Genomic DNA, 23,683 nt, shown 5'->3' on the forward strand with positions numbered 1-23,683 from the left:
CTCTTGTTGAGATATTTTTAGAAATTCCAGCTAAATAGCTTGCATATTCAATTTTCCTTTGTAATTTCAATTGGACATGGTATTCTTTCCATTGTGAGGTCTGCTGCTGAGTGCCAACAGCTGCGATGTCCCACCATCACCAAGTGAGAGGCAGCTTTAGATTTCAGGCTATGCAAGTTTAGTTAACGCAGAATGAGTATACATGGGTGCCCACTATCTAAGTGGCTACAGTATGGAAGGATACATTCTCTGGGAATGAAGGACGTCGTCTAATTTGTCCAATTCACTTATACAACGCATCTTTAATAAATGCCTTAAACACTACATAGTAGAGGAGACAGGATTTGGAACTGGGGAAAAAAAAAAAAAAAAAAATCCCAGACATCAGCAGTATAGTTTTGTGACCCTAGGTAATCCGGTTAACCTGAGCTTCAGTTTCCTCATTTGCAAAATGAAAATAATAATATTCTCACCAAGCAGTTGCAAGAGTAAAGTGAAATCAAGTGAAAGTGCAAAACAAATGACAGTAGTTGTTACACATGGCAAAATGGCCCAAACCATGGTGGTTTTCAGGGCTTTTGAAAACTACAGGCAATTCAAAGTCAGTAAGATGAGATAGAGAACATCCACGCATTTAAATTATCTTAATGGTCAGATAAACACAAGTAACTATTGTAGAAAAAGAATACAGGATTAAGATCTTCCAAGCACGAATCGTGTATTCTTTCAAAAAGACGCTGGGGTGGGGGGAGGGGGGCGGATTTTACTTACACATGGTTTCGAACAATAACTTGCTTTCAACCAAGAAGTAATTACTGGCAACAGTTTGCAAACAGCACTTCAGCAGGCAGTTCCTATTTTCAGTAAAATGTGCAAGAAACTATAAGCAAGGTTTAATATATACGCAAACCTTGTCTTTTAATTTTAAAAACACCGCTGAAGTTTTGGGAGGAAACCATAAAGGGAAAGAAATTGGACTTGAGTAGATCAAAGAACCTGGTGCTCACATGTACCCTGCGGCTATACATTATACACAGGAAAAGGAGGAGGGACCCAAGGAGGCGGTGGTGACTCCTGTGCGTGGTCTATTAATTCACATTTTGCTCTCTTCTGTTCACATCCTGCAGGGACTCCACCCAGAGCAACCGAGCGAGGGGGTGGGTGGGACTCACCCAGCCTAGCAAATAACAGTCCCAGAAACCGAAACGGAATCGAGGTGAATTGGGAAAACACGGCTCCCCAGAAAGAGGGGTGTAGAAGGGGCGCGAGAGGAGACCTTTCTTTTGGCTGAGGAGATACCTCCGGCCTCGCTGCCTCCTGGGGGCACCCCCTCCCCTCAATCGCCACCAGTTCCCTCCTGCCCTACACAGGGGAGGAGGAAGGCACCGTACACAGAGCGAGGCCCCTCATCCCGTGAACGTGGGCGGAGAACACACAAGTATTCCTCCGAGATTCTAAAAGAGAAACTGAGGGGCGGCAACCTGAGAGAGGCGGAGGAGAGGGGAAAAGGAAACTGACTGCAGAGCGGGGGACCCGTGAGACAGTGGCAAGGAACTCAGTAGGTAGCCTGAATGGGCTGGCGCCCCAGGAAAGAAGGGCTACCTGTTGCACAGAACTGGCCCTGCTGAAGCGGAGAGCGAAAAACCCCAGAGACCGGACCATGGTCTCCAGGGCCAGTGGGATCTCAGCCCCAGCGCCTGCGGGGCCCCACCCTGAGAAGCCTTGGCTGCAGATACAGTGATGAGGGACACCGACAGAAAGAAGCGGGAGGCGGTCGACTGGAGCCGGTCTGGCCCGCTCCCGCGGTTAGTCACTCACATCTGATACTCGTCTATCGCCTCCACCAGCTGGCCCCAAGAGTCGAAGTCGGCGCCTCTCCTAAAACTGGCGCCCCAGCGCTGCAGCAGACTTCGGGTCACCTCCGACATGGCCGGTCCCCACCCCGTCCCCTCCCGCCCCTACCCCAGCAAGGCCGGGCTCTAGGGCGCCATCCTCCCCGGGCCTGGCCCCGACATTAACAGGGCCAAGAGGAACCGCTACGGCCACCGCCACCACCCGCCAAGGAGCCGCCCAAGCCCATTTGCCGCCACAGCCAAACTTTGCGGCTCTGAAGCGGCCGCCCCGCCGAGGCTCCGCCCCCAAGGCCCCGCCTCGTGTTAGGTTGAGGCCGCCCCGCTCCACCGAGAGGCCGCCATTGTTATTGTGGCATTCTTCCTCGGGGTGGGAGGCTCGGCCATCTCTGCTGTTTGTCTCTGGAGGAGACCGCATCGCAAGAGGAAAGACTGTGGAGGAATATCTAAGAAAGGGCTGAGGAACGGAGTGTTTTAAGGGGGCTACGACAACGCGGCAGCCTCAACCCCCGAGCGGCGCGCTCTGCCGCCTCGGTAGCTGTCATGGCCGCCCTGACCACGTGATCGGCTCCTGCAGGCCTGGTTTCCGTCGCTGAAGTTCGGTAATCCGGGCTCTGCGACTCCCTCCCTTTCTCGTTTGCGGACTCGGACACTGCCTTTCTTTCCTCTGGAGGGGTGCTGTACAGACGTCGAGAAATCCAGTAAGTATGTCATGAGGATGGGCGTTTCCCAGTACTATCTCTAGCCCTGTCGTCTCCCCGGAGTCCCAAGCAGTAGGATCAAGGTTTTTACACAGGTTCCATAGACTCCCGGATAGTGGTCCCCCAAAGTCTCCTTCAAGTGTTTCAAGGCACTAGAAGGAGGCTTTTGGGGACCACTATCCGGGAGTCTATGGAACCTGTGTAAAAAGTGCCTTGAAACAAACGAGAGAAAGAAATTAACGTTAGCCCCACGAATCAATGGTATTAACAGCTAGATTCACCGAATCGCCTTGCCTGCGTCTCCACTAGCAGTTGGGGGGAGGGGGGGAGGGTCTTATAGCTACATAGGAGTTTGTTTAAGCACCTTCTGCCCGCCTCTCCCGGGTAGATAGTATCGGCTTTCCACGAAAATGCCTGTTCAGGAGGGGCACGCTAAGGTGTGCGCCTGCGCAAGGTCTTAACGGCGTTAAACCGGACGAGGCCCGGGAGGAAGAGGCTGGGTGGTAAACAGGAAGTGGACGTTGGGAGCTTGGGGGCGGTAGGTTCGACGCGGGACAGAGGGTCTCCGGAGTGGGGGGCCGTTGTCGGTAATTGGACTTTTCCTGTGGCAGCGAGTTAGGTGGCAGCCTCGATCCGACTGTCGTGCTGGTGGCTTCGAAGGCACCCTTCCTTGCACCTGCAGGTGGGTGTGTCGTCCTTCTACCCCGCCCTTCGAATTCTTGAAAACTGGAGTGCGGGTCTCTGACCGGATAGATTGGGCAGGGGTAGAGAACACGGTACTTATCCTCTTCGGTCCTGAGGTAAAGATATATAGAACTTAAGACATTTTCATCCAGGACGTGGGAGGCCGCCTTAAAAGAGTATTTGTGGAAAATTTGTTGTCACAGTCAAGTGTATTGTGTGTCGTTATCTATGGGAGGCTCGGTTTATATACACAGAGATGCAGTATTAGTTTACTTAGGTTATAATGGAGATTTACGTGGATGATATTTAAAAGGTTATATATTTTTGAAGGACTTGTTAAATGTTTTGAGTTACTCAAATGAACTTGCCCAATTTTTCTTTGAAGACACAGTGCGTTTCCTCATCCTTAGATAACTGGTGCTCTCCAAAGCCGGTTTTGCCATGAATAAATACGGTAAGGGAGGTGCATAAAGTAGATATTTTTTACACTGTGCAGCCCACGTTTTTTTCCTCGATAAGAAAAATCCATGGACAACATTGTATATAATGCTTTCAAATAGTTAAATCTTACCGATTTTGTCTCCCACTTACCGAAATCTGATTGCCATATTTAAGTCTTCAACTACACCTTCCTGTATTATCTTCACTATCTTCCCAAGGACTTTTAAGCAAGTGACCCACTCCTTTTCTTTTTCTTTTTTAACCTGAAAGGTGTGGAACTTAATTTTTTTAAGTTGGCATTTCACTTAGGTAGTTTTTTAAATGTTTTGGTTTTTAAGGATAGACATTAATTTTTTTAATTTATTGAAGTATAGTTGATTTACAGTGTGTTAATTTCTCCTGTATAGCAAAGTGATTCAGTTATGCGTATGTACAGTCTTTTTCATATTCTTTTCCATTATGGTTTGTCACAGGATATTGAATATAGTTCTGTGCTATACAGTAGGATCCTGTTGTTTATCCATCCTGTATATACTAGTTTGCATCTGCTAATCCCAAACTCCCACTCCTTCCCTCCCCTACTTGCCCTCCCCCTTGTCAACCACAAGTATGTTCTAAGGATAGATGTTATTATTATTTTTTTTTTCTACCAATAAAACTGAGTTTATTAGGGACTAGCAAATATAAGAGAACAAATAAGCAAATACAGAGAACAAGCAAGGGAACATGCTTTTACAGGGAAAAGAGCAGAGTTGGGGGGGGCTGTAATAACCCAAGAGTCCTTTGGAGGAAACCGGGGTGGGGGGGGGGTCGAGAGTATGGAGGCTTCTCATTGGTTGGCCTGCTACCTGACTGGCTGAGCTGCCATGGATGGAGAGAAGTTTTCTTCTTCCTTCTGATAGTAACCTAGAGGTACCTTCCTGTCAGAGATGTAGGTTTATTTCTCTCCTGTTAACTGAGGTCTCCTAGCGGGACGTGAGAGCTCCCCATACAGGCCTGTCCCAACTCCAACTCTACCTGAGGTTTCTTCAGTTACACATGCTAAATATGTTCATAATTCAGCCATTTTTTACTATTTTAAGGATAGATACTGTTGATCAAGTATCATGTGGGGTTTTTTATCATGAAAATATTGATTCTTATTAGCTATTCTGTGGAAAGTATATTTATTATAGAATACATGCTATAGCCAGTCATTTGGCATCAGCAATATCATGTGGGAGATACAGTTAATTTAAAACCTATTTCTGTCAAGTAATCTTAGCAATCTAAATAAGGGTCACCATTTGAACCTCTTTCGGAATCACGTTCCTCTGCTCCTGTGCCCTTCTCATTTGCAGCTGTCCAACCAAAGTCAGGTACTCAAGAGTGTAGTTTGGGGACCAGCAGCATCAGCATCTCCGGTCCTACCCAGACTGCTGAATTAGAGGCTGCATTTTAACAACAAGCCCTCCCCTCCTGCCCCGACGAGATTTTTATACACATTAACGTTAAAACTGCTGCTCCAATATATTCAACATTGCAGTTACTGTGAGCACATTTACAAATGCTGTTTTTTTATAGGCCTGATCTAAACATAGGCTAATATAAACAGCCAGTTAAAACAAGATTGATGTATGGCAGTGAAGCATTTTGTTTATGTATATGTCTGTTTTATATATATTTTATATTAAAATGTATATATCCGGTAGTAGTTTTCAACTTTTACTTTAAAATATATTTTAATATGATTTACATTGCTTATTAAATGTTTTATCTTTAATTTTTATACATTTGTTTTTGTCAATAGGAAACACCTGGAGAGAATGACACATTGGTTTCATAGGAACCCATTAAAAGCCACAGCTCCTGTCCCTTTTAACTATTATGGCGTAGTCACTGGCCCTGCTGCTTCAAAAATCTGCAGGTAAGTTTGTCCGTCTCCACAAGTATTGACTGAGCCACCCATGGATACACGGTACTTTTTTAGGGTCATGCACATGCAGAAGTATGTAACACACTGTCCCTAACCTTAGACTCCTTATAAACTTATAAATGACATGTGAAAAGTTAAATCATAGATTATTTAAACTGGGTCCTCAACTTGAGGTCAGTGAGTGGGTCCCAGAACGGCTAAATAGTCACAATTAAAGAGTTAAGCTATATGTTACAACAATACAAGAGACTCCACAAAGTCATATATGGATATTGTTCATTGGCCAGATAGTAAATTAATTGAGTTCTGAGCAGGGAGAGGTCCCTATGACCTGAAGTAGCCTTCAGAGTGTTCACTAGGAGAGAGGACTTGAGCTGGGATTTAAATGCATTGTATGGCTTAGATCAGGGGTTGCCCAGACTGTGTCCTGCAGATTGGCCCAATGATTGTTTTCATAAATAAATTTTTATTAGAACATAGCACCCCCCCCACTTATTTACATATTATCTATGGCTGCCTTTCCTCTCTACGGTAAGATTGAGTATTCCCAGCGGAGACTTTATGACCCACTAGGCCTAGAATATTTATCTTCAGGCCCTTTGCCGATCCCTGACTTAGATAGTAAGAAGGGAGAGGAGAGAGTCATTTCTGTTACGTAAACCTTTGTTCTAGGGAGTATGAGTAGAGCAGTTTAACTGGAACAGAAGAGATAGATGCAAGAGATATTTCGAAGGAGGCATCAACTGGCCAGATGTCTATGATTTGCTCTGGAAAGTTGAAAAGGATTCATTTAGTCTATGAGATGCAGAACCTAGATCATCAAGACATTGGTGGTACCAGTAAAGGAAAATCAAGAGAATTGCTACTTTTTGTGAAAAGAAATAGTTGGAGCAAAAGGTTGATCTAGACCAGGGGTCAGCAAACTTTTTCTGTAAAGGGCTAAATAGTAAATATTTTAGGCTTTGTGGGCTACACACAGTCACTATTGGATATTCTTCTTTGTTTATTTTTGCAAAATTAAGCTGTGGGCCATATAAAAACAAGTTACAGGTTGTAGTTTGCCAACCCCTAATCCTAGACATTGGTCCCAGCTTAAGTGTTTTATCTGTAGCACTGGGCAAGTCTCTTAACTCCTTTGGGTCTAATTACTCATTTGTAAAATTAATAACCTAAATTAGATACTTCTAAGGTACACTTTTCTCAAATTCTGTCATTTTAATATGAATATAATTTTGCACAAGTTGGTTTGCAGGTGATGATTGAATGCCTACTTGGAAATAGCTAGCAAAGTATTTGAGTCTAGAAGAGGCCTTAAGGATTCAAATTCTCGGGACTTTCCTGGTGGTCCAGTGGTTAAGACTCTGCACTTCCAATGCAGGGGGAGCAGGTTTGATCCCTGGTTGGGGAACTAAGATCCCACATGTTGTGTGGCATGGCCAAAAGGGAAAAAAAAAAGAATTCAGATTTTTTTCCGAGTCCAGGAATTACTCCCTCCCAGCTTTTAATTAAATAACTCAACATTGACAGATTCATAAGGTAGCCCATCCCATTTTTGGTCAGCTGTATATAGTTATTGCTATATACTTTCTTGGAATCAGCCTCCTTAGAGCTGGTACCAATAAACATTCCATCTAGACCATTCAGGTTTAAGTTTGTGCTTCTTTCTAAACATCAGTGCTACTTACAGTCCTTTTAAATCTTAAAATATTTGAAATGTTAGTATTACTTCACTTGACAAAGAAATTTGAGTATGTGCTTTATCCCAGACACTAAGTTCTGGGTATACAGTTCCTACTGTCTTGGTGCTTACAATTTAAATTTAGTCTTTAGTCATTTACACCCAATTGTCTTCAGTCATGGTCCATGTAATATGATTTCTGGATCCCTCACTAAGCAAGTTGCCTTCTGAAAGAAGATGTGTAACTGGAACAGGACCAAGTTAGAGCTGATAATGTAGATCTAGGATTAGATAGATGTAAAGTTATACTCGTAGATGAGACCTCAGAAGAGAGAAGAGCAGAAAGCCAAAGACTAAACATTGTTGGAGGTGGGAATATGAAGGGGACATGGAAGAAAATAGAGAAGGAACTTTTAGAGATAAGAGGATAATCTGGAAAATTTGGCGTATTGGAATCAGGGAGAAGAGAATTTCGAGAAAGAAACAATAAATGTCTGCAACATTTATTGCTGCAGAGAAACAAAGGAGAATGGAGACAAGGGAGCAGTTTGGTTTTTTTTGTGGTGTGTGGGCCTCTCCCGTTGCGGAGCACAGGCTCCAGATGCGCAGGCTTAGCGGCCACGGCTCACGGGCCCAGCCGCTCCGCGGCACGTGGGATCTTCCTCGACCGGGGCATGAACCCGTGTCCCTTGCATTGGCAGGCGGACTCTCAACCACTGCGCCACCAGGGAAGCCCAGGGAGCAGTTTTAAAATGACTAGTGGCCATGTGTTTTTGCATGTTTGTGTGTGTGTTGTATTATAGAATGCAATTTTAAAATCTGGTTTTGTACTTAAGTACATTTTGACATAATGTCAAATTTTGAAATTTTAAGGGGATACTAAAATTATGTACAAATGTTAAATTTCCATTTTTCAAAAAACTTCTATTGTGAACTGGTCAGATTAATTTACTCATTCTTAATTCTTTCCTCCTGCCTTAAAAGCTTGTGTTAGTTTGATTTTTTTAAATTAAAACTTACTGTGTATTTTTATTAAATAATTGTATTCATGATTTGCTCCTTTAGTTGGACTGAGTTTATTTTAGTACAACTTCTAAAACAGTTGTTACTAGAAATTTCACTTACCTCCAGTGTTAGTCCTAATTAAATTCATTCCTGTATTCTTAGTAATATCTTAGAGGAGGGGGTGTTTGTGTGTGTGTTTAAGCTTTTACAGTTGAAACTTTTAAGCCACTTTTACATAAATTCATTGTAATATAGCAGATTCGTTGTACTATAGCTTACTTAACATTACTATCTTTGTCTCATTTAAGTGACTTGAGATCATCTAGAGCACGACTACTTGAATTGTTCACTGATTTGAACTGTAATCCACAAATGATGAAGAATGCAGCAGATTCATACTTTTCACTTTTACAAGGTTAGTTATTTAAATCAATTTACGTTTTTAAAAGTCAGCTATGTAGAAGTTCATATTTGATTCTTAGACTTTTCAGATTTGAATAGTTTAGTCTTCTAGGTTATATTCTTCAGTATGCTTGAGTATCAGAAATGTGAGAATGTAAAGGTAGTATGTGGTCTTTCTAACATTTTGAAAATTAAATGTGTGCATATTTCATATTATGTACCTTAGGAGAAGGGGATAGAGGGGCTGGGAGTTTCATTCGGGTACCTGAAAAAGTCATTATCTGACTAATAGAAACACGTGATATTTCCAGTAAAACTGAAAATGTTTTCTATCTTTTTATAGGTTTTATTAACTCATTGGATGAATCTACCCAAGAAAGCAAGTTACGATATATTCAAAATTTCAAGTGGACTGATACATTACAGGCACAGGTTCCAAGGTAAGCAGCACCAACAGTACTAAATTCAAGCCATTTTTGTAACTGTTTAGCTAGTGATTAACTCATAGCCTCTGTGTGGAAGAAGTAAAATGTAAGTCTGATCAGCATTTTACCTTATCAGGAAATTAATGTAAAACTTTTGACCTAAACTCCTAATGCAGTCTATTAAGTACAAACAGACTTTGTTTCTTCTGGACCAAATCATTTTTGAGATAATCAGTGTAAATGTTAACTAGATTGAGCAGCCTTGACTTTTTTTTTTTTTTTTTTTTTGCAGTATGCGGGCCTCTCACTATTGTGGCCTCTCCCACTGCGCAGCACAGGCTCCGGACGCGCAGGCTCAGCAGCCATGGCTCACAGGCCCAGCCGCTCCGCGGCATGTGGGATCTTCCTGGACCGGGGCACGAACCCGTGTCCCCTGCATCGGCAGGCGGACTCTCAACCACTGCGCCACCAGGGAAGCCCAGCCTTGACTTTTAATAGCACACAAAGAATGGTTTGGGAATTTGAAACCCAAACCTAGATTTTGGTCTTTGCCTCTGTCCAAGCAGAGCAGAATTTTGCTTTCTCCACTACTTTCCTTTTCTGATGGATAGTTCAGATGTCTCTGGTCAATCTCCTTCTTTCTCTCTTTCTCCCCAGTCCCACCCCAGCTCCATACTCTTTTTACTGACAGTACTGTATTTGTTTTCTTCCTAATTTCACTGTTTCTGCTCTTCTTAAAAACTTCCCCTCAGAACTTCCTCATCATTCACTTGAAACTATTTAGATCTAATTGTAACAGGAAACTGATCATAATGGTGCTAAATTTTAAAATACTTTTTTTAAAACACCATTGGGTTGTTTAAATAGTCATATATCTTTATCTCAATTTGCTTTAGAATTAACTATTTTATAAAATCAGAAGGGAAGGAAATGGGGATTGCCAAACAACCAGGGCAGGCATTACAGTGGAAGGAGTGTGGACTTTGGATTCATACACACATAGATCAGCCTCAGAGCTTCTCTTGTGTGAACATCTGCTTCCTCAACTGTATGTTGGGGTTACAGGTATAGAGCTTTTGTGAGGAACAAAATAGGAAATTTTGTATTAAGGGGCTGATATAATGCCAGGCATTAATAGACATTCAATAAATGTTAGTTTCCTTCCTTCCTTCCTTCCGTGGGAATATTGTATATAATAGAATCCATAAATTGGGTAGGATGTTGTGGACTGTGGGTCCTTTCCAAATTTTAATATTCTGGTATACCAAGGTTTTCCAAGTCCTCATTTTCTGTTTTTCTTTATGTACCCCTTTGTACTTCATCTAAAATTAAGGAATATTTTCCTTAAAAACTTTTTTTAAAGAATCAAATCTCGGGCTTCCCTGGTGGCACAGTGGTTGAGAGTCCGCCTGCGCCTGCCGATGCAGGGGAAATGGGTTCGTGGCCCGGCCCGGGAAGATCCCACGTGCCGTGGAGCAGCTAGGCCCGTAAGCCATGGCTGCTGAGCCTGCGTGTCCAGAGCCTGTGCTCCGCAACAGGAGAGGCCGCAACATGAGAGGCCCGCGTACCGCAAAAAGAAAAAAAAAAAAAAAAATCATATCTCTACCATTGTTACATTACAAAACTTTGGCACATTCTGAAGTGTTTTGTATTACATAAATTTGGCACTTTTCCCCACTATGCTAAATGTTCGTTCCTTGTGACAGCATTTCTCAGCATAGTTTTATGAGACAGTGAAGAATTATGTGATAAAGGCCTTAAGTTATAATGTTGAGTATTCAGTACATCTGAGATTTTTAAGTTATTTAATCCCTGATTGCCCCTTACTCAATGAAAAGTGTGCTATGAGTATATCTTCTGAAAAATGTTTTTTCAACTGTATACACTCTTAACTACTACCTAGATGTGGTACAATAGAAATGGAGTGTTTGGGAGCAAGGCAGGTTGAAATAAATGAAGGGTAAACAGGAGAGAGCTATTCGTGAGACTCCATAAAAATTAGCAAAACTATCTTATTATTTAAAGATAAAGTTATAAATTAGATATGCCTCTTAGATCACCATTACTAGAATTACTAGATGTAATTAGTAGATGTAATTCATTGGAAAGTTCCTGCTGAAAAGAATAAGCCGTTAAACTATGCGTTAAATTTTTTTGGCATGGTAAACTGTTTTAAGAAGTTTGTTCAAAACTGTCATATTTTTGTATGTTATAATGTGTATTAACAGGGTAGTTTATAAGGTATTTTTGAATTACATGTTTTATAACAAATCTTCTTTAATTTTAATCTAAAATGTTTCCATGTCTGTATTCCTTCTAAGGTGGAGGCAGCAATTAAATAAAAAATACAAAGCAGAATCATGATTCTAGTTTCTTCCGTTTGGGTAATTTTTCTGTATCTTTATTAGTATTATATGTGTAATAAGGGTATTACTTCAGGTTTTTTACTTCATCATTTGAGGTAAGTGAGATAATGTGTATAAAGAATTTTCAGGATCTCATCGGAACAACAGTGAATAAAAATATTATCTTATTTGCTTTGTGAGCTTTTTGCCATCTTTGTGTCATGTTTAGTTATAGAATCTGAAGGAAACAAATAAGATATAAAGTATACTTATTTTTGAGACCTTTTTCTTTGTAGTATACTAATTGGCTTGGCATTCAGAACCTTCTGCAGTTTCACATCAGCTTGGCTTTTTGCTCTCCTGCTCCTCGATTTCTCTTTATGAACTGGCAACTTCAATCAAGCTAGTTGGGTTACTGCCCCCAGAAAATTCTTTATCCTTTCTTGTGCATTAACAGCATCATTCCCTCATCTGGGATGTCCTCCTGCTTCCCTTCTAGCCATCTTTCAAGGCACAGTTCAAACTCTGTTTCTACCATTAAGCCTTCTTTAACCATTCTAGCCTGAAATGATCTCTTCTCTGAAATCCACTTTCTTAAAATGTGGTATAAGAATCACCTGCTCCAGAATCAACTGGATACTTGTTAAAAATGCAGATTTTGGGTGCTTCCCAGACTTTTCTTTGTGCGATAAGTTCAGGTAATCTGTATATTTAAAACTATTCAATGTACAGTAACCTTTGGGAACTACTCTTCTCATGTTTACAATTATAAAGTACATCGTGGACCGTTATGTTTAGTCATTTAGTGTTAATTGTGTGTGTGTGTGCTTGTGTTCTAATCTCCCAATCTATATTAAACACAAGGACTCTTCATTTTTTCAGTTAGCATTTAGGTCTTTATGATTTTGTGTTAGATGTATAGCAGGCTTCATATAGAGATGTCTCAGTCATTGACAGTACTTAATGATCATGTTTATAATTCTAGTGCCCAGCAGGATGCAGTTTTTGAATTACTTTCCATGGGATTTAATGTAGCTTTATGGTATACCAAATATGCTTCAAGACTGGCTGGAAAAGAAAAGTAAGTTAAAAGGGGAGGGTTATGTGCATATGTATTATTTTTCAAACATATGGAGCTTCATTATTAAAAAGTCTAGGCTACTGATAAAAAGTATCACTTCTAATAAATGTAAGGTTGCCTCATAATGTTAATATTTTAAGTATCAGAATTATGGAGCCCACTGTTAAAAGGGAAAAAATTTTTAATAATCTTGTCATGGGGGTGGTCTTTCTGAATAAAACCCCAAACCAAGAAAAGGGTTGACTATTTGACCACAAAAAGTACCATAAACAAAGTTAGAAAAAAAATGACAGGTTGGTCAAAAGAATTGCAGTGCATATGACAAATTGTTTTTATAATGCTTTTACAAATCAACAGGGAAAAGATCAACAAATCGAAAATAAACAAAGGACATAAACAGGCAATTCACAGAAAAATACAAAGCCTTATAAGTATATGAAAGATGTTTTGAAGGATTAAGGAACTGTGAAATAAAATGAGATACAGTTTTTATAATAGTACAGCTGGATATTAGCAGTGTGAAACTGGCAGCTACCAACTGTGACGTACCTGAGCATGGGAATAATATGCAGCCATTTAAGAATGGAGTTGAATTGTATGTGCTGATGTAAAATTGTCTCTTGAAGTAATTTAGGTGATTAAAACAAGAGCAGAGTGGTGAATATTGTGTAAGTATGTGTTTTTTAAGTATGTGCATGCATTAAATGTATATTGATTTTTATGCTTGTTTATGCACAGAAGCTTGTCTGGAAGGAAAAACAAGAAGCCTTTGTCCAGACCCCTAAACAGGAGCTCTCTTTTTCACTTGTAGTTTCTTCTCTTTGGATATTTTTCATGTGCATTTGTTAGTTTTCTAAGTGTCAAAAGGAAGAAAACGTAGTGAAAAACACAAATGACTAACTTCTGTGGTTTTATGAGAATGTATTAGTTGTTGGTTTTAATACCAGAAATGGGATTCATCCTATAACTAATGTAACCACTATCTTTTAGCATAACAGAGGATGAAGCAAAAGAAGTCCATCGAAGCTTAAAAATTGCAGCTGGGATTTTTAAACATTTAAAGGTAAAATAATAATAAAATATATTCTTAATGCTTTAATTCTTGAATAATTTTTATTTCATTCTTTGCGGGGTGGGGTGAAGGAATTATTTCATCATGTAGAAAGAACTAGTATGTGTTCTGTTTTCCTTATGTTAAGCACCTCGTTGATGAGTGCAGCCAATTACAGAGTATTAAGTGTTTCCACTTCAGAAAATCATCAGTGAATTTTACAATTAGATGATGCAAGTGGTACTTCACTGCTTATTTTTTGGTCTGTTCTGAAAAGATGAGAGAAAACAAAGCACAAAAATGGATAGTTCTGAGCATTTCTCCTTGCTGTATGCAGCAGTTGCCAGGAGCAATCATGATTCTGCAAAACCAAATTTTCTGAGTATATTCTCTGTATTTCAGTGAAAATGCCAGCGGGGCAGTCAGTACACACTAATTACATTAAATTTCCTGGAGATGTGATGAGAATTAGGGGAAAGTATTTTCCAACCAGAATTACCCCCACTCCATTCTAATTAAACTACTATTTACTGAAGGCTCCTGGAGGCCAGTGTTGCATTTTCTCATGATAAGATAGTTTTACAGTGATGAAAAAGCTGTGTTCCTGAGTGAGCTACAGAACTGTAGTCTTCTTTATATCTACTGTTATTAATGTGAATGAACAGTTCTGGTTGTCATGCAAAAGGGAAATTTGGTTTCCATTTCAGTTAAACATTTTCTAAGTTGGGAATATGACTTGCATATCTAAGCAATTTATTATGACCCAAATTTTGCTCTTGAATTTCTTATTTTTACAAAAATTTATAAAAAGCTTTAAAAGTTTTAGTGTACAGGAACTTATATTCTCTGTAAGCTTAACATTGCTCCGTTTTATACAATCTTAGTTTGTACCCTAAATTTCTGATAAATCCCCAAATTGAATGTCTCATAACTTCGGTTTTCTTTCTAACAGCTGAGTTAAAATAAAATTTGGCTTCTTTGTTTTGTTTTTTGTTTGTTTTTCTTCCTCTCTCAGGAAAGTCATATTCCAAAATTAATTACACCTGCAGAAAAGGGGCGGGATTTAGAGGCACGACTCATAGAAGCTTACATTATCCAATGTCAAGCTGAAGCTCAAGAAGGTATCTTAAATATTGTAAGATTTTTTCTTTAAGAAAGTCTGTATTGGCATTTAGTTCTTTTTTTAAAATCAGAATTAGCTGGAATTGAGTTTCAGGATTTGAGAAATTTATAGTGAGGAACTTTAAAAATTGATTTTTACCTTTAGCATTTACCTTCATTTTTCATTAGCTGGAAATGGCCTTACAGTTTAATCTCTTTAAGAGGATTTTGATTTCATGCCATTTCTGGCAGCATAAAATTAAGTCTATAACTCATCTTTCCCCCCATTCTATCTTGCTCGTTTCTTTTCTGCTTCTACTGTTTGGCTTACCTTGAAATCTTTGCCTTTCAGTGGCAGGAAATAAATGACGACTGATGTGAAAACAATAAAGAAACTTTGTTGGCTTTTGTTTTTCTTTATTTCAGACTCCAGTGCCCTGAAAGTATTTGTTTCCTCTTACATCATACGATTTTGTAGTAGGGGTTTTCTGTGATTAGTAATTGGCTAGTGATTTATTTAAGGAAGTGGTATCAGAACCAACAAGCTCAGTGTTTTCTGCTTATGTTTGCATTTTCTGTAGCTTACTTTTCACATTAAAACTTTTAACAAACTGTATTAAAATCCCAAATAGATATCAGACTGTCTTTTGCTATTAAAGTTGAACTTAAGGTAAATGCAAGTGAACTTAATCATACATTTACTTCATTGTGTTTTGGTTATAGTAACAATTGCTCGAGCAATTGAACTGAAACATGCTCCTGGACTAATTGCTGCCCTGGCATATGAAACAGCCAATTTCTATCAAAAAGCTGGTAAGTTCTATTTTTAGTCTTTAGATTTTCACATTAAGCTCTTGGCTTAGTAGGGAACAAGCAAAGCAAAAGGACTCTCAGATTGTTTCATCTTTTGCAAAGCTGTGGTAATAGCTGCATTATTTTATTAATCTTGTTTTAAAAAAATAAAATAATTAGAGCTCTTCACGGTTAATATGCTCCATAACTTCTAGTGAAAAGGACGGTGCTATCCTTTTTAACCAGTTACATCTAATAATTAAACAGCTGTTTTTCTTTCGAAATGTTTTTGGTCTTTATAGCAACCTTGTAGTTACTATCCTTATTTAGACAAGAAACGGAAATCCAGAGAATTAACATAACTAATCTGTAATTTAACTGCTAGCAGGTGGGAGGCTGGGACTAGCACTCAGGTCTTCTCCTTAACATATTGTTCTTTTTTGGTCACTTATTTAGGAAACATGCATATGTTTCTATTTATGAGATGGTTACTCTTTTAGTTGCTGGGTATACCGATTCACAGTCTAGGGAAGGAGACAAACATGTAACCACATTATTATAGCATGAAATAAGGTGTGGTTACAGGGGTGAAATAAAACCCTAAAGTATCTGGGCATGCTAGAGAAGGCTTTCTAGAAGAAGGTGGTGGTTTAGCCTTCTTTTGAAATATAAGTAGAAATTCTAGGTTTGCTGGGATGCTTTAGCATATGGGAAGAGTAGAACATTCTGTAGTATGTACAGAGATTAGAAAGAACTCAGCACATTCTGGGACTGTGAGACATGTTTTAGCTGAAACAGGATGAGAGGTAGAAGCAAAGGTTACAAAAGTGTGTATATGTGAGGCTATGGATTGGTCTGTAAGCCTGTCTAAGAAGTTTGGCCTTCATTCAGTAGGTATTTGGGACCCCTTAAAAGGTATAATAAAGTCAATCTGACTTGACTGGACTTGAATTTAAGAAAGGTCCCTATCATTGCAAGATGAGAAATGGGCTTACTAGTGAAGGAGTAGTAGGCTGACTCTACTTAGACCATATTAATTTTTCCTAAGTACTGTGGAAGAAATGATGAAGGTTTCGACAAAGATAGCAGAGTAGGAAATGGAGAGGAAGAAATACATTCGAAAGGTGTTTGTCAGGATATATGAGCATGTGTGTTTTACACAAGATGCAGGGATGGGGTGGTGAATGAGGATTAGGAGAGTATCCTTGCTTCTGACTTGGGTGACTAGACTACTCTTGGCATTGCTGTATTATGAAAAAGGTTGGCAAGAGATACTATAATAGTATTCATATTTACTTTGAAGTTCTTATTTCTATTTTTATCATTATCTCAAACTTAAATTGCATTAACCATCAAATCAAAATAAATAAATAAATAATATCACTTTAAATAAAGCCAGGTTTTTAAAGTGTAAACGCTTGAGTTTTAGACTTGAATGGCATGCCGCTTTTAGCATCTGAACACATAAGCTATACGTCTCCTAGTGAATCAGGGTGAAATTATATTTTGCTTTTTAAAATGTAACTTTAGATCATGCTTTATCCAGTTTGGAGCCTGCATACTCTGCTAAATGGAGAAAATATCTTCACTTGAAAATGTGTTTCTACACAGCTTATGTAAGTATTTTTAGCCCAGAAACTATGTAAATTACTGTCTCTCCAGCCCCTTGAGCACCAGTTCTGTCATCTCTCCTGACTCTTCGTTAGCGTTTTACAGATAATGGACAACTCTCAGTAAATGTTCCCTGATGATCAGTGCAGCCATTGTGGAGTAAAGCAAGTGGAAGGAGATGATGTAGAGCTGGGTTACAGCAATGGAATTACTGTTTGATTCAAACCCACTTTTAAGCTGGAACATTCTGCAAACTCCATGAGAATTCTCTCGTTTCACCCTGTTCACTGAGAAAGATATTTACTGATGCTAATCTTAAGACTCACCCATACATTGTATCACCTGGGTGGGTGAAGAATCATAAATAAGATTTCTTATACCTTATAGTCTGCTTTCACACACACTGCGTAAGACCACGTGCAGTTGCTGCATTGATGGTAGACATGTAAAGAATAAGTATGTTCTACTCCAGCCTGGTAACATTTTTCTTAAGACCTGTTCAGTCCTTATTAACCTCAAATCCTTCCCCCTTCTCCCTTTGCATTAACACACTAATTTCCCTCCTTTATCCCCTCTGCCCTAATTTTATTATTATTTTTTTTTATTTTTATTTTTATTTTTTTTCTGTATGCAGGCCTCTCACTGTTGTGGCCTCTCCCGTTGCGGAGCACAGGCTCCGGACGCGCAGGCTCAGCAGCCATGGCTCACAGGCCCAGCCGCTCTGCGGCATGTGGGATCCTCCCGGACCGGGGGCACAAATCCGCGTCCCTTGCATCGGCAGGCGGACTCTCAACCACTGCGCCACCGGGGAAGCCCTTTTTTTTTCTTTTTTTTTTTTTTTTTTTTTTTTCCCCTAATTTTAAAAACAGGTTTCAGCAAATAGTTTTTGCTCTCAGTCCATGCTTACAAGGCTAGTTTGGCTCAAGGCTTGACATAATTCCGCTTTATATACCAACAGAGATGGGGGGAAGCTTATTCAAGTACAGAGATGTAAAGGACTGCATTGATACTTCAAACAATGGACAAAGGCATTTCTTTGTCTGATGCATATAAAAAACGATGATAGTGGAAAGCATCATTTGAGGAGAGAATGAATAAAAATTTGTTTTCTTTTATCAGGCTTATTGTTATCATGGTCAGACTTTGTTGGCTAGTGATAAATGTGGTGAAGCAATCAGGTCTCTTCAAGAGGCAGAAAAATGTAAGTATTCCTGCCAGAATATTAACTCCTCTTTTAAAAACTAATGTTTAATCATAAAGGGAATGGACAGTTAAAAGAGATTTTGGCAGAGTTCATGAAAGGGAATGAGAATCAGTGAAGTAATTGGAGAAAAGAAAAAAGTGCTTCGAAAACGTAGAACTTGTAGAAAATACCTACCTGCCCCTTATACTGTTGTTGGTAATGCTCTTATACTAGTTAAAGAGCATCTCTGATTAATAGCCTTTCTAGTATAAATAATCAATAATTAATTATAGTCAAATGACTGTATATCCTTTTCACATGCAGTTTATGCAAAGGCAGAAGCATTATGCAAAGAATATGGAGAAACCAAAGGCCCTGGACCAACAGTCAAACCTTCAGGACACTTGTTCTTTAGGAAACTTGGAAATGTTGTGAAGAACACCCTTGAAAAATGTCAGAGAGAAAATGGATTTATGTGAGTACAGCTCGGTATGATTTTAGTAATATTAATAACGGTATAGTATATGCAGTTGGCCCTCTGTATTCTGTGGGTTCCACATCCGCAATTCAACCAACCGCAGATGGAAAGTATATGGGGGTGGCAGGGAGGGGGTATTCTAGAAAGTCCTTAAAAGCAAAACTTCAATTTGCTGCAGGCCAGCAACTATTTACATAGCATTTACATTGTTAGGTATTATAAGTAACCTAGAGATGATTTAAAGTTTACGGGAGGATGTGCATAGGTTATATGCAAATACTACTTCGTTTTATGTAAGGGACTTAAGCATCTGTGGATTTTGGTATCTGCCGGGGTCCCAGAACCAATCCCCCAAAGATACCGAGGGGCGGACATATTTATAGTGTTTAAATAAAATATTGTTTTAAAAATATCACAGTTTGTTAGTCTCTATTCCCATAACATTTTATATCAAGTTGCATTGAAGTTGAACATTAATTTTCTATTTAAATTGGTGATAGAATTCACTTGTGTTAGACCTAACTTGTATTCTGCTTTTGATGATAACATATAAAAGCAGGTTTTAAAATTCAAACATGAATTATTAACATACAGCCCACTTCTACTGTCCTAACTTTCTCTTACCTTTGTTTCCCTGCCATTCCTTCTATGTGTATTATATATACATATCTTCTCTTGGCATACTCACCTCATTCTGTTCTCAGCCACATATAAAGCAGGGCAATTAATTTTCTGTCAGTTCTGTCTAGGCCTGTCAAGCAGTTTTCCACTATTAAATCGGTGTTGTTCAAACTATAGATCAGTACCTATGGAGGTTGTAGAATTAATTTTGTCCCTGCTTTTTGTCTCTTGCATTCTTCCCTTTATATTCTGCATCTGGTCATGCTGTGCTCTTTCACATCATTGAACATGCCCAGTTTAACTTTTATCACTTCCTTTGGAAAGCATCCCTGACCCCCCAAATCTGCCCCTCTTTTAATTGCCCCTCTTTTGTGTTCTCACGGCACTCTACATCCCTCATAGCTTCAGTTACATTGCACAGTTGTTGACAGGGTTTCTTGACTTTGTCACCAACTCATCTGTAAACTACGTGAGACAGGAAATTCTTCTCTATGTAATTCATCATTAAATTGTCATTTCCTTGCACAGGGTCTTGGACATAAATAGACACTCAAATAGTTAACAAGTAACTGAGTGAATTGCTGTTTCCATTGCTTTTTGCAGCTACTTTCAAAAAGTTCCAACAGAAGCCCCACAACTGGAACTCAAAGCAAATTATGGTCTCGTAGAACCTGTACCTTTTGAATTTCCTCCTACAAGCGTGCACTGGACACCAGAAACGTTGGCTGCTTTTGATCTCACCCAAAGACCCAAGGATGACAGTGTACGAGATTGGGTTTTTTCCATTCATTCACAAGAATTTAAAAAGAGAGTTCAGACTTCACAATTTGATATGGTCCTCTATTTAAATAGATGCATATATTTGTCTAAATGTTAAATTAGCTAAGTACAATGCTTGGTGTAAGATCTGTACTCTTTCAGAGGTAAACCTCTAGACCCTGATTGTCTTCTGATTTTTTACATAGTTGACTGATACTGTTTTCAACACATTATCTTGCCTTTTTACAATTCGTCAGAGTCTCCTTTAAGAAGAGTGTGGGAGGACAGGTCTAAAAAGGATGGCTCATCCATGTTTATATTGCTATAGCAGTGCTGTTTTTGATTTAGCATAGTGCATGGTATTTGAAGATTTGACCTAATTTCAACATTCCGTGACATCATCCAGGGGTAAAATTAGACTGCTTTTATTCATTTATATCTAAGTACATCTTAGTGTACTAAACCAAATGGTAAGGTTAAGTGGAAACTTCGAGGTTTGGCTACCAAAAGAGAAGGGGTCTGTGAAAAAAGGGATGGGAATTATTTTGTAGCCATAGCTGCTTCCTTGAAATTGTTTTTTTTTTAATATAATTTCCTACCCATACTAAAACCATTATTCCTTAAAATAACAGTTTTTGCATCCTGTTCAGCTTCTTAAATAATGTCCTAAGAGGTAGCCTGTTACTGTCACAAGTAATCTTCAAACTTGAGGGTTCCATGTGCACAGGTGGATGGCTCAGTTTCTCCCTCCTCAGAAAGAGTAAGAGTACCATTAGCTTGATTTTTGCCTGCTCATCCAGGTTTTCATCTTCACTGAAATGTTGCTTTCCTGTTATGTCTTTAATTGAATTGGTTAGTATGTAGCTTTTGGCACAGCTTTGTTAGTCTCCATGTTGTGTATTTTAGTATAGCATCTTTATAGTAGTCTGAAGTGGAAGAAATCTAGTGTTTGTTTTCCAGATCTTAGTTTATGTACTTACACTGTATTTTTCTTTCTCCATAGGCTAAACCCAAACCAGAAGAAGTGGTGAAACCTGTGAAAGAACCAGATATCAAACCTCAAAAGGACACTGGGTGCTACATCTCCTAAAATACATTGATAGAGTGTGCACTTTGAATTTTCTTCCAGATAAGATAAACCATGGAACTTCATCCTTCTTGAAATGATTTCTCTGAAGCCTATAGATAAGTTAGTACATTCAGAGGGAATCTGCCTTCAGTTTATTTGTTCTTGATTTTTAACACAGTGGAAGTGTTTCATGCTTTGTTTCCAAACTCCTTTTTAATCAGGACAGCCTGTGAAAAATTTTTATTGTGCTTCTGAAGGGCATATTTGGGGGTTGGGTTTTTCTTCCTGAACTCTGGGTAGTAGTAAGTTTCAGGTTAATACACTATAGACCAGAATCATGTGGTTTCAGGTGTGTTTTTCTACACACAAAAAAGTTTATTTTCCTTCCTCTTATTTGATACCAGAAGAATGATAGGAGTCAGTTTTTAACAGTTAACAGGAGTCCGTTTTTAATAGTTTTAACGTTATGTCAGTTGTAGCACAGACTTGTTACCTTCTGTGTCAGTTACCTTTCCTGGTTGGGGAAAAAAAAATCACTTTTAGTTATTAAAGATCAAAAAATCTTCATACCAAATCCCTTATACATGTTAGAATCTATAATTTACTCCCAAATCAGTGTTTATAGGTATGTTGAGACCATTTAAGAGCTTACTCTTATGCTGATAGCCCTGTACTTCATTTCAGTCTCAGTAAGTAAACCTACAATATTTTTTAAAGTACTTTTTTCTAATGGATTTTTTACTTAGGGGACAGAACTTGGTAACAGCTCTTAGTGTTTGTGTGAGAAGACAGTGAAAATGTTTTTGCAGAAGTCAAATAATGCATGATGTAAAGAAAGAACTTTAAGCCTAAACAAGATCATTTGTCCTGAATTACACTGGTAAATCTCTACTACTTTGTTACAGAAGGTAGAGTAAAATGCCTTTGTTACCTGATTTCAGTGTACATGGTTTTTATATAGTTTTCTAATACACTTATCCTGTCAGAATTGTATTGCTTTAGGCCAAAGGCCATAGCAGAAACTTAGAGAGCAAACAGGTACAGTATATCTTAAAAATGCCTTGTAGTATTTGAAATAGTTCAGTATATACACAAACCTGGGAAATAGTGGATACATAATACTTTAACAAAAAAAATCACACATGGAGGTTTATCTTCTTTTGATTACTCTCCTGGGGCATCACCTAATTTTCTCTTATAAATGACAGATTGGTTCAAATAATAGAAGTCGTAATAGTAGGATATGTTGAGAGCTTACTCTGTGCCAGGCACTGTGCTGAGCACTTGCATAGACACAGCAATTCTGTGAGAAAGAAGTAAAATCTGCATTGAGTATTGAGATAGGAATAAACATTTCATTATGAAAAATAGATTATACCTATCTGAATATTGTGTTCAAATAAATGGTTACTTAAATCATAGTTTATACTCATGGAATAAAAAGCTATATAGAATCAGGTTTTTTTTTTAATATATGGAAATGCTAATTACTCCTTGCTATATAACGTTTAATACCTGAAGCTGCAGTTTTCAGAATAAGTGGAGTAATAACTGAACAGACATTTATTTTGTTGTTTATAGAAAAAACTTTAATTTCCCTGTATTTTTGTGCTCTATGCCATTTACTGACAAAACTTTAAACCATACTTGATGTAAGCTTATTACTCTTGGCCTGTAAGATCTATTTATTTTAGAAACTAGTGCTTATTAGTTACTAAATTTTCACATTTGAAAATTTAGTAACTAAGCTAAATTTATTGACACAATATGTGTCAATTTCACATATTGACATTTTTATGGGTCATACTTCCATATATGGAATGAAAACATGTAATATGCTCAGTGCTTCTGTAAAGTGCGGTAAATACTGGTATTACATTTAATCAGTAATTGGCAACTTTAAGATAAGCAGATAGTAAATATTCTGTTGACTCAGCAAAGGTGACACTGACTAAACTATCCCATTATATATAATATTCTTTGAAATCATGTTCAAAATTTGGGGAAGTTAATAAATGTAAAGAAGCATGAATGTCATAGATGTAACTATTTGTGTTAACTATTGCATACTTAGTTTAAACCAGATAACGACAGCTAACATACCCTGCTAAAAGTGTTAATATACTGAATTATCTTTTTATTTATGAAAATAAAAGTGATTTTACTTCCAATTTCATTGGAATTTTTGTTTTTCAGTAAATATTTTTATGTTTATTAAGCCAGTAACAAGGTTAATACAATGTAAAATCATAATTCTTCACAGTTGTATTTTAAAATGACAGATGCATTTGCATCAGTTGTTTTATGCTACATGAATTCATTAAATACTCAACGCTCCTTGACCTATTTGGTTTCGGCTTATGCTTATTGGTACTTACCACCTTTTAATCTTGAAGTAGGGTTTCAATCAGCCTGCATATATTTTTATTCACAGTATTATCCAGCATGCTGCAGTCTTGTATATGGTGGTGAGCTAAGTTAGAGACCTTAT

At 38.4% G+C, this 23,683-nt stretch overlaps 2 protein-coding genes across 8 annotated transcripts in view; one reads left to right on the top strand and one right to left on the bottom strand.

Moving 5' to 3' along the window:
- AIDA (axin interactor, dorsalization associated) overlaps window positions 1-2,147 on the bottom strand; it is a 43,530-nt gene extending 41,383 nt beyond the window's left edge. Inside the window, exon 1 of the mRNA XM_059077799.2 lies at window positions 1,819-2,147. Within this exon, the coding sequence (XP_058933782.1) occupies window positions 1,819-1,928 (110 nt within the window). The 5' untranslated portion in view covers window positions 1,929-2,147. The remainder of the gene's footprint in view (window positions 1-1,818) is intronic.
- BROX (BRO1 domain and CAAX motif containing) lies at window positions 1,196-23,363 on the top strand. Of its 7 annotated transcripts, none has more exons than XM_067028074.1 (14): window positions 1,196-2,551; window positions 3,163-3,233; window positions 5,466-5,582; window positions 8,583-8,689; window positions 9,020-9,116; window positions 12,432-12,527; window positions 13,518-13,590; window positions 14,594-14,699; window positions 15,403-15,492; window positions 17,002-17,087; window positions 18,202-18,283; window positions 18,590-18,740; window positions 19,968-20,127; window positions 21,127-23,363. In XM_067028074.1, the coding sequence occupies exons 3-14, from the start codon at window positions 5,482-5,484 to the stop codon at window positions 21,211-21,213; spliced, it is 1,236 nt and encodes a 411-aa protein (XP_066884175.1). In that variant the 5' UTR covers window positions 1,196-2,551; window positions 3,163-3,233; window positions 5,466-5,481; the 3' UTR covers window positions 21,214-23,363. The 7 variants fall into 7 exon arrangements, with proteins under 7 accessions (XP_066884175.1, XP_058931786.1, XP_066884193.1 ...); XM_067028079.1 differs by having other exon boundaries at window positions 2,452-2,551; window positions 3,163-3,351; XM_059075803.2 differs by lacking the exon at window positions 3,163-3,233 and having other exon boundaries at window positions 1,464-2,551.
- Window positions 23,364-23,683: the final 320 nt, after the last annotated feature.

Source organism: Kogia breviceps, chromosome 1, assembly GCF_026419965.1.
Source record: "Kogia breviceps isolate mKogBre1 chromosome 1, mKogBre1 haplotype 1, whole genome shotgun sequence".
NCBI classification, from domain to species: Eukaryota; Metazoa; Chordata; class Mammalia; order Artiodactyla; family Physeteridae; genus Kogia; species Kogia breviceps.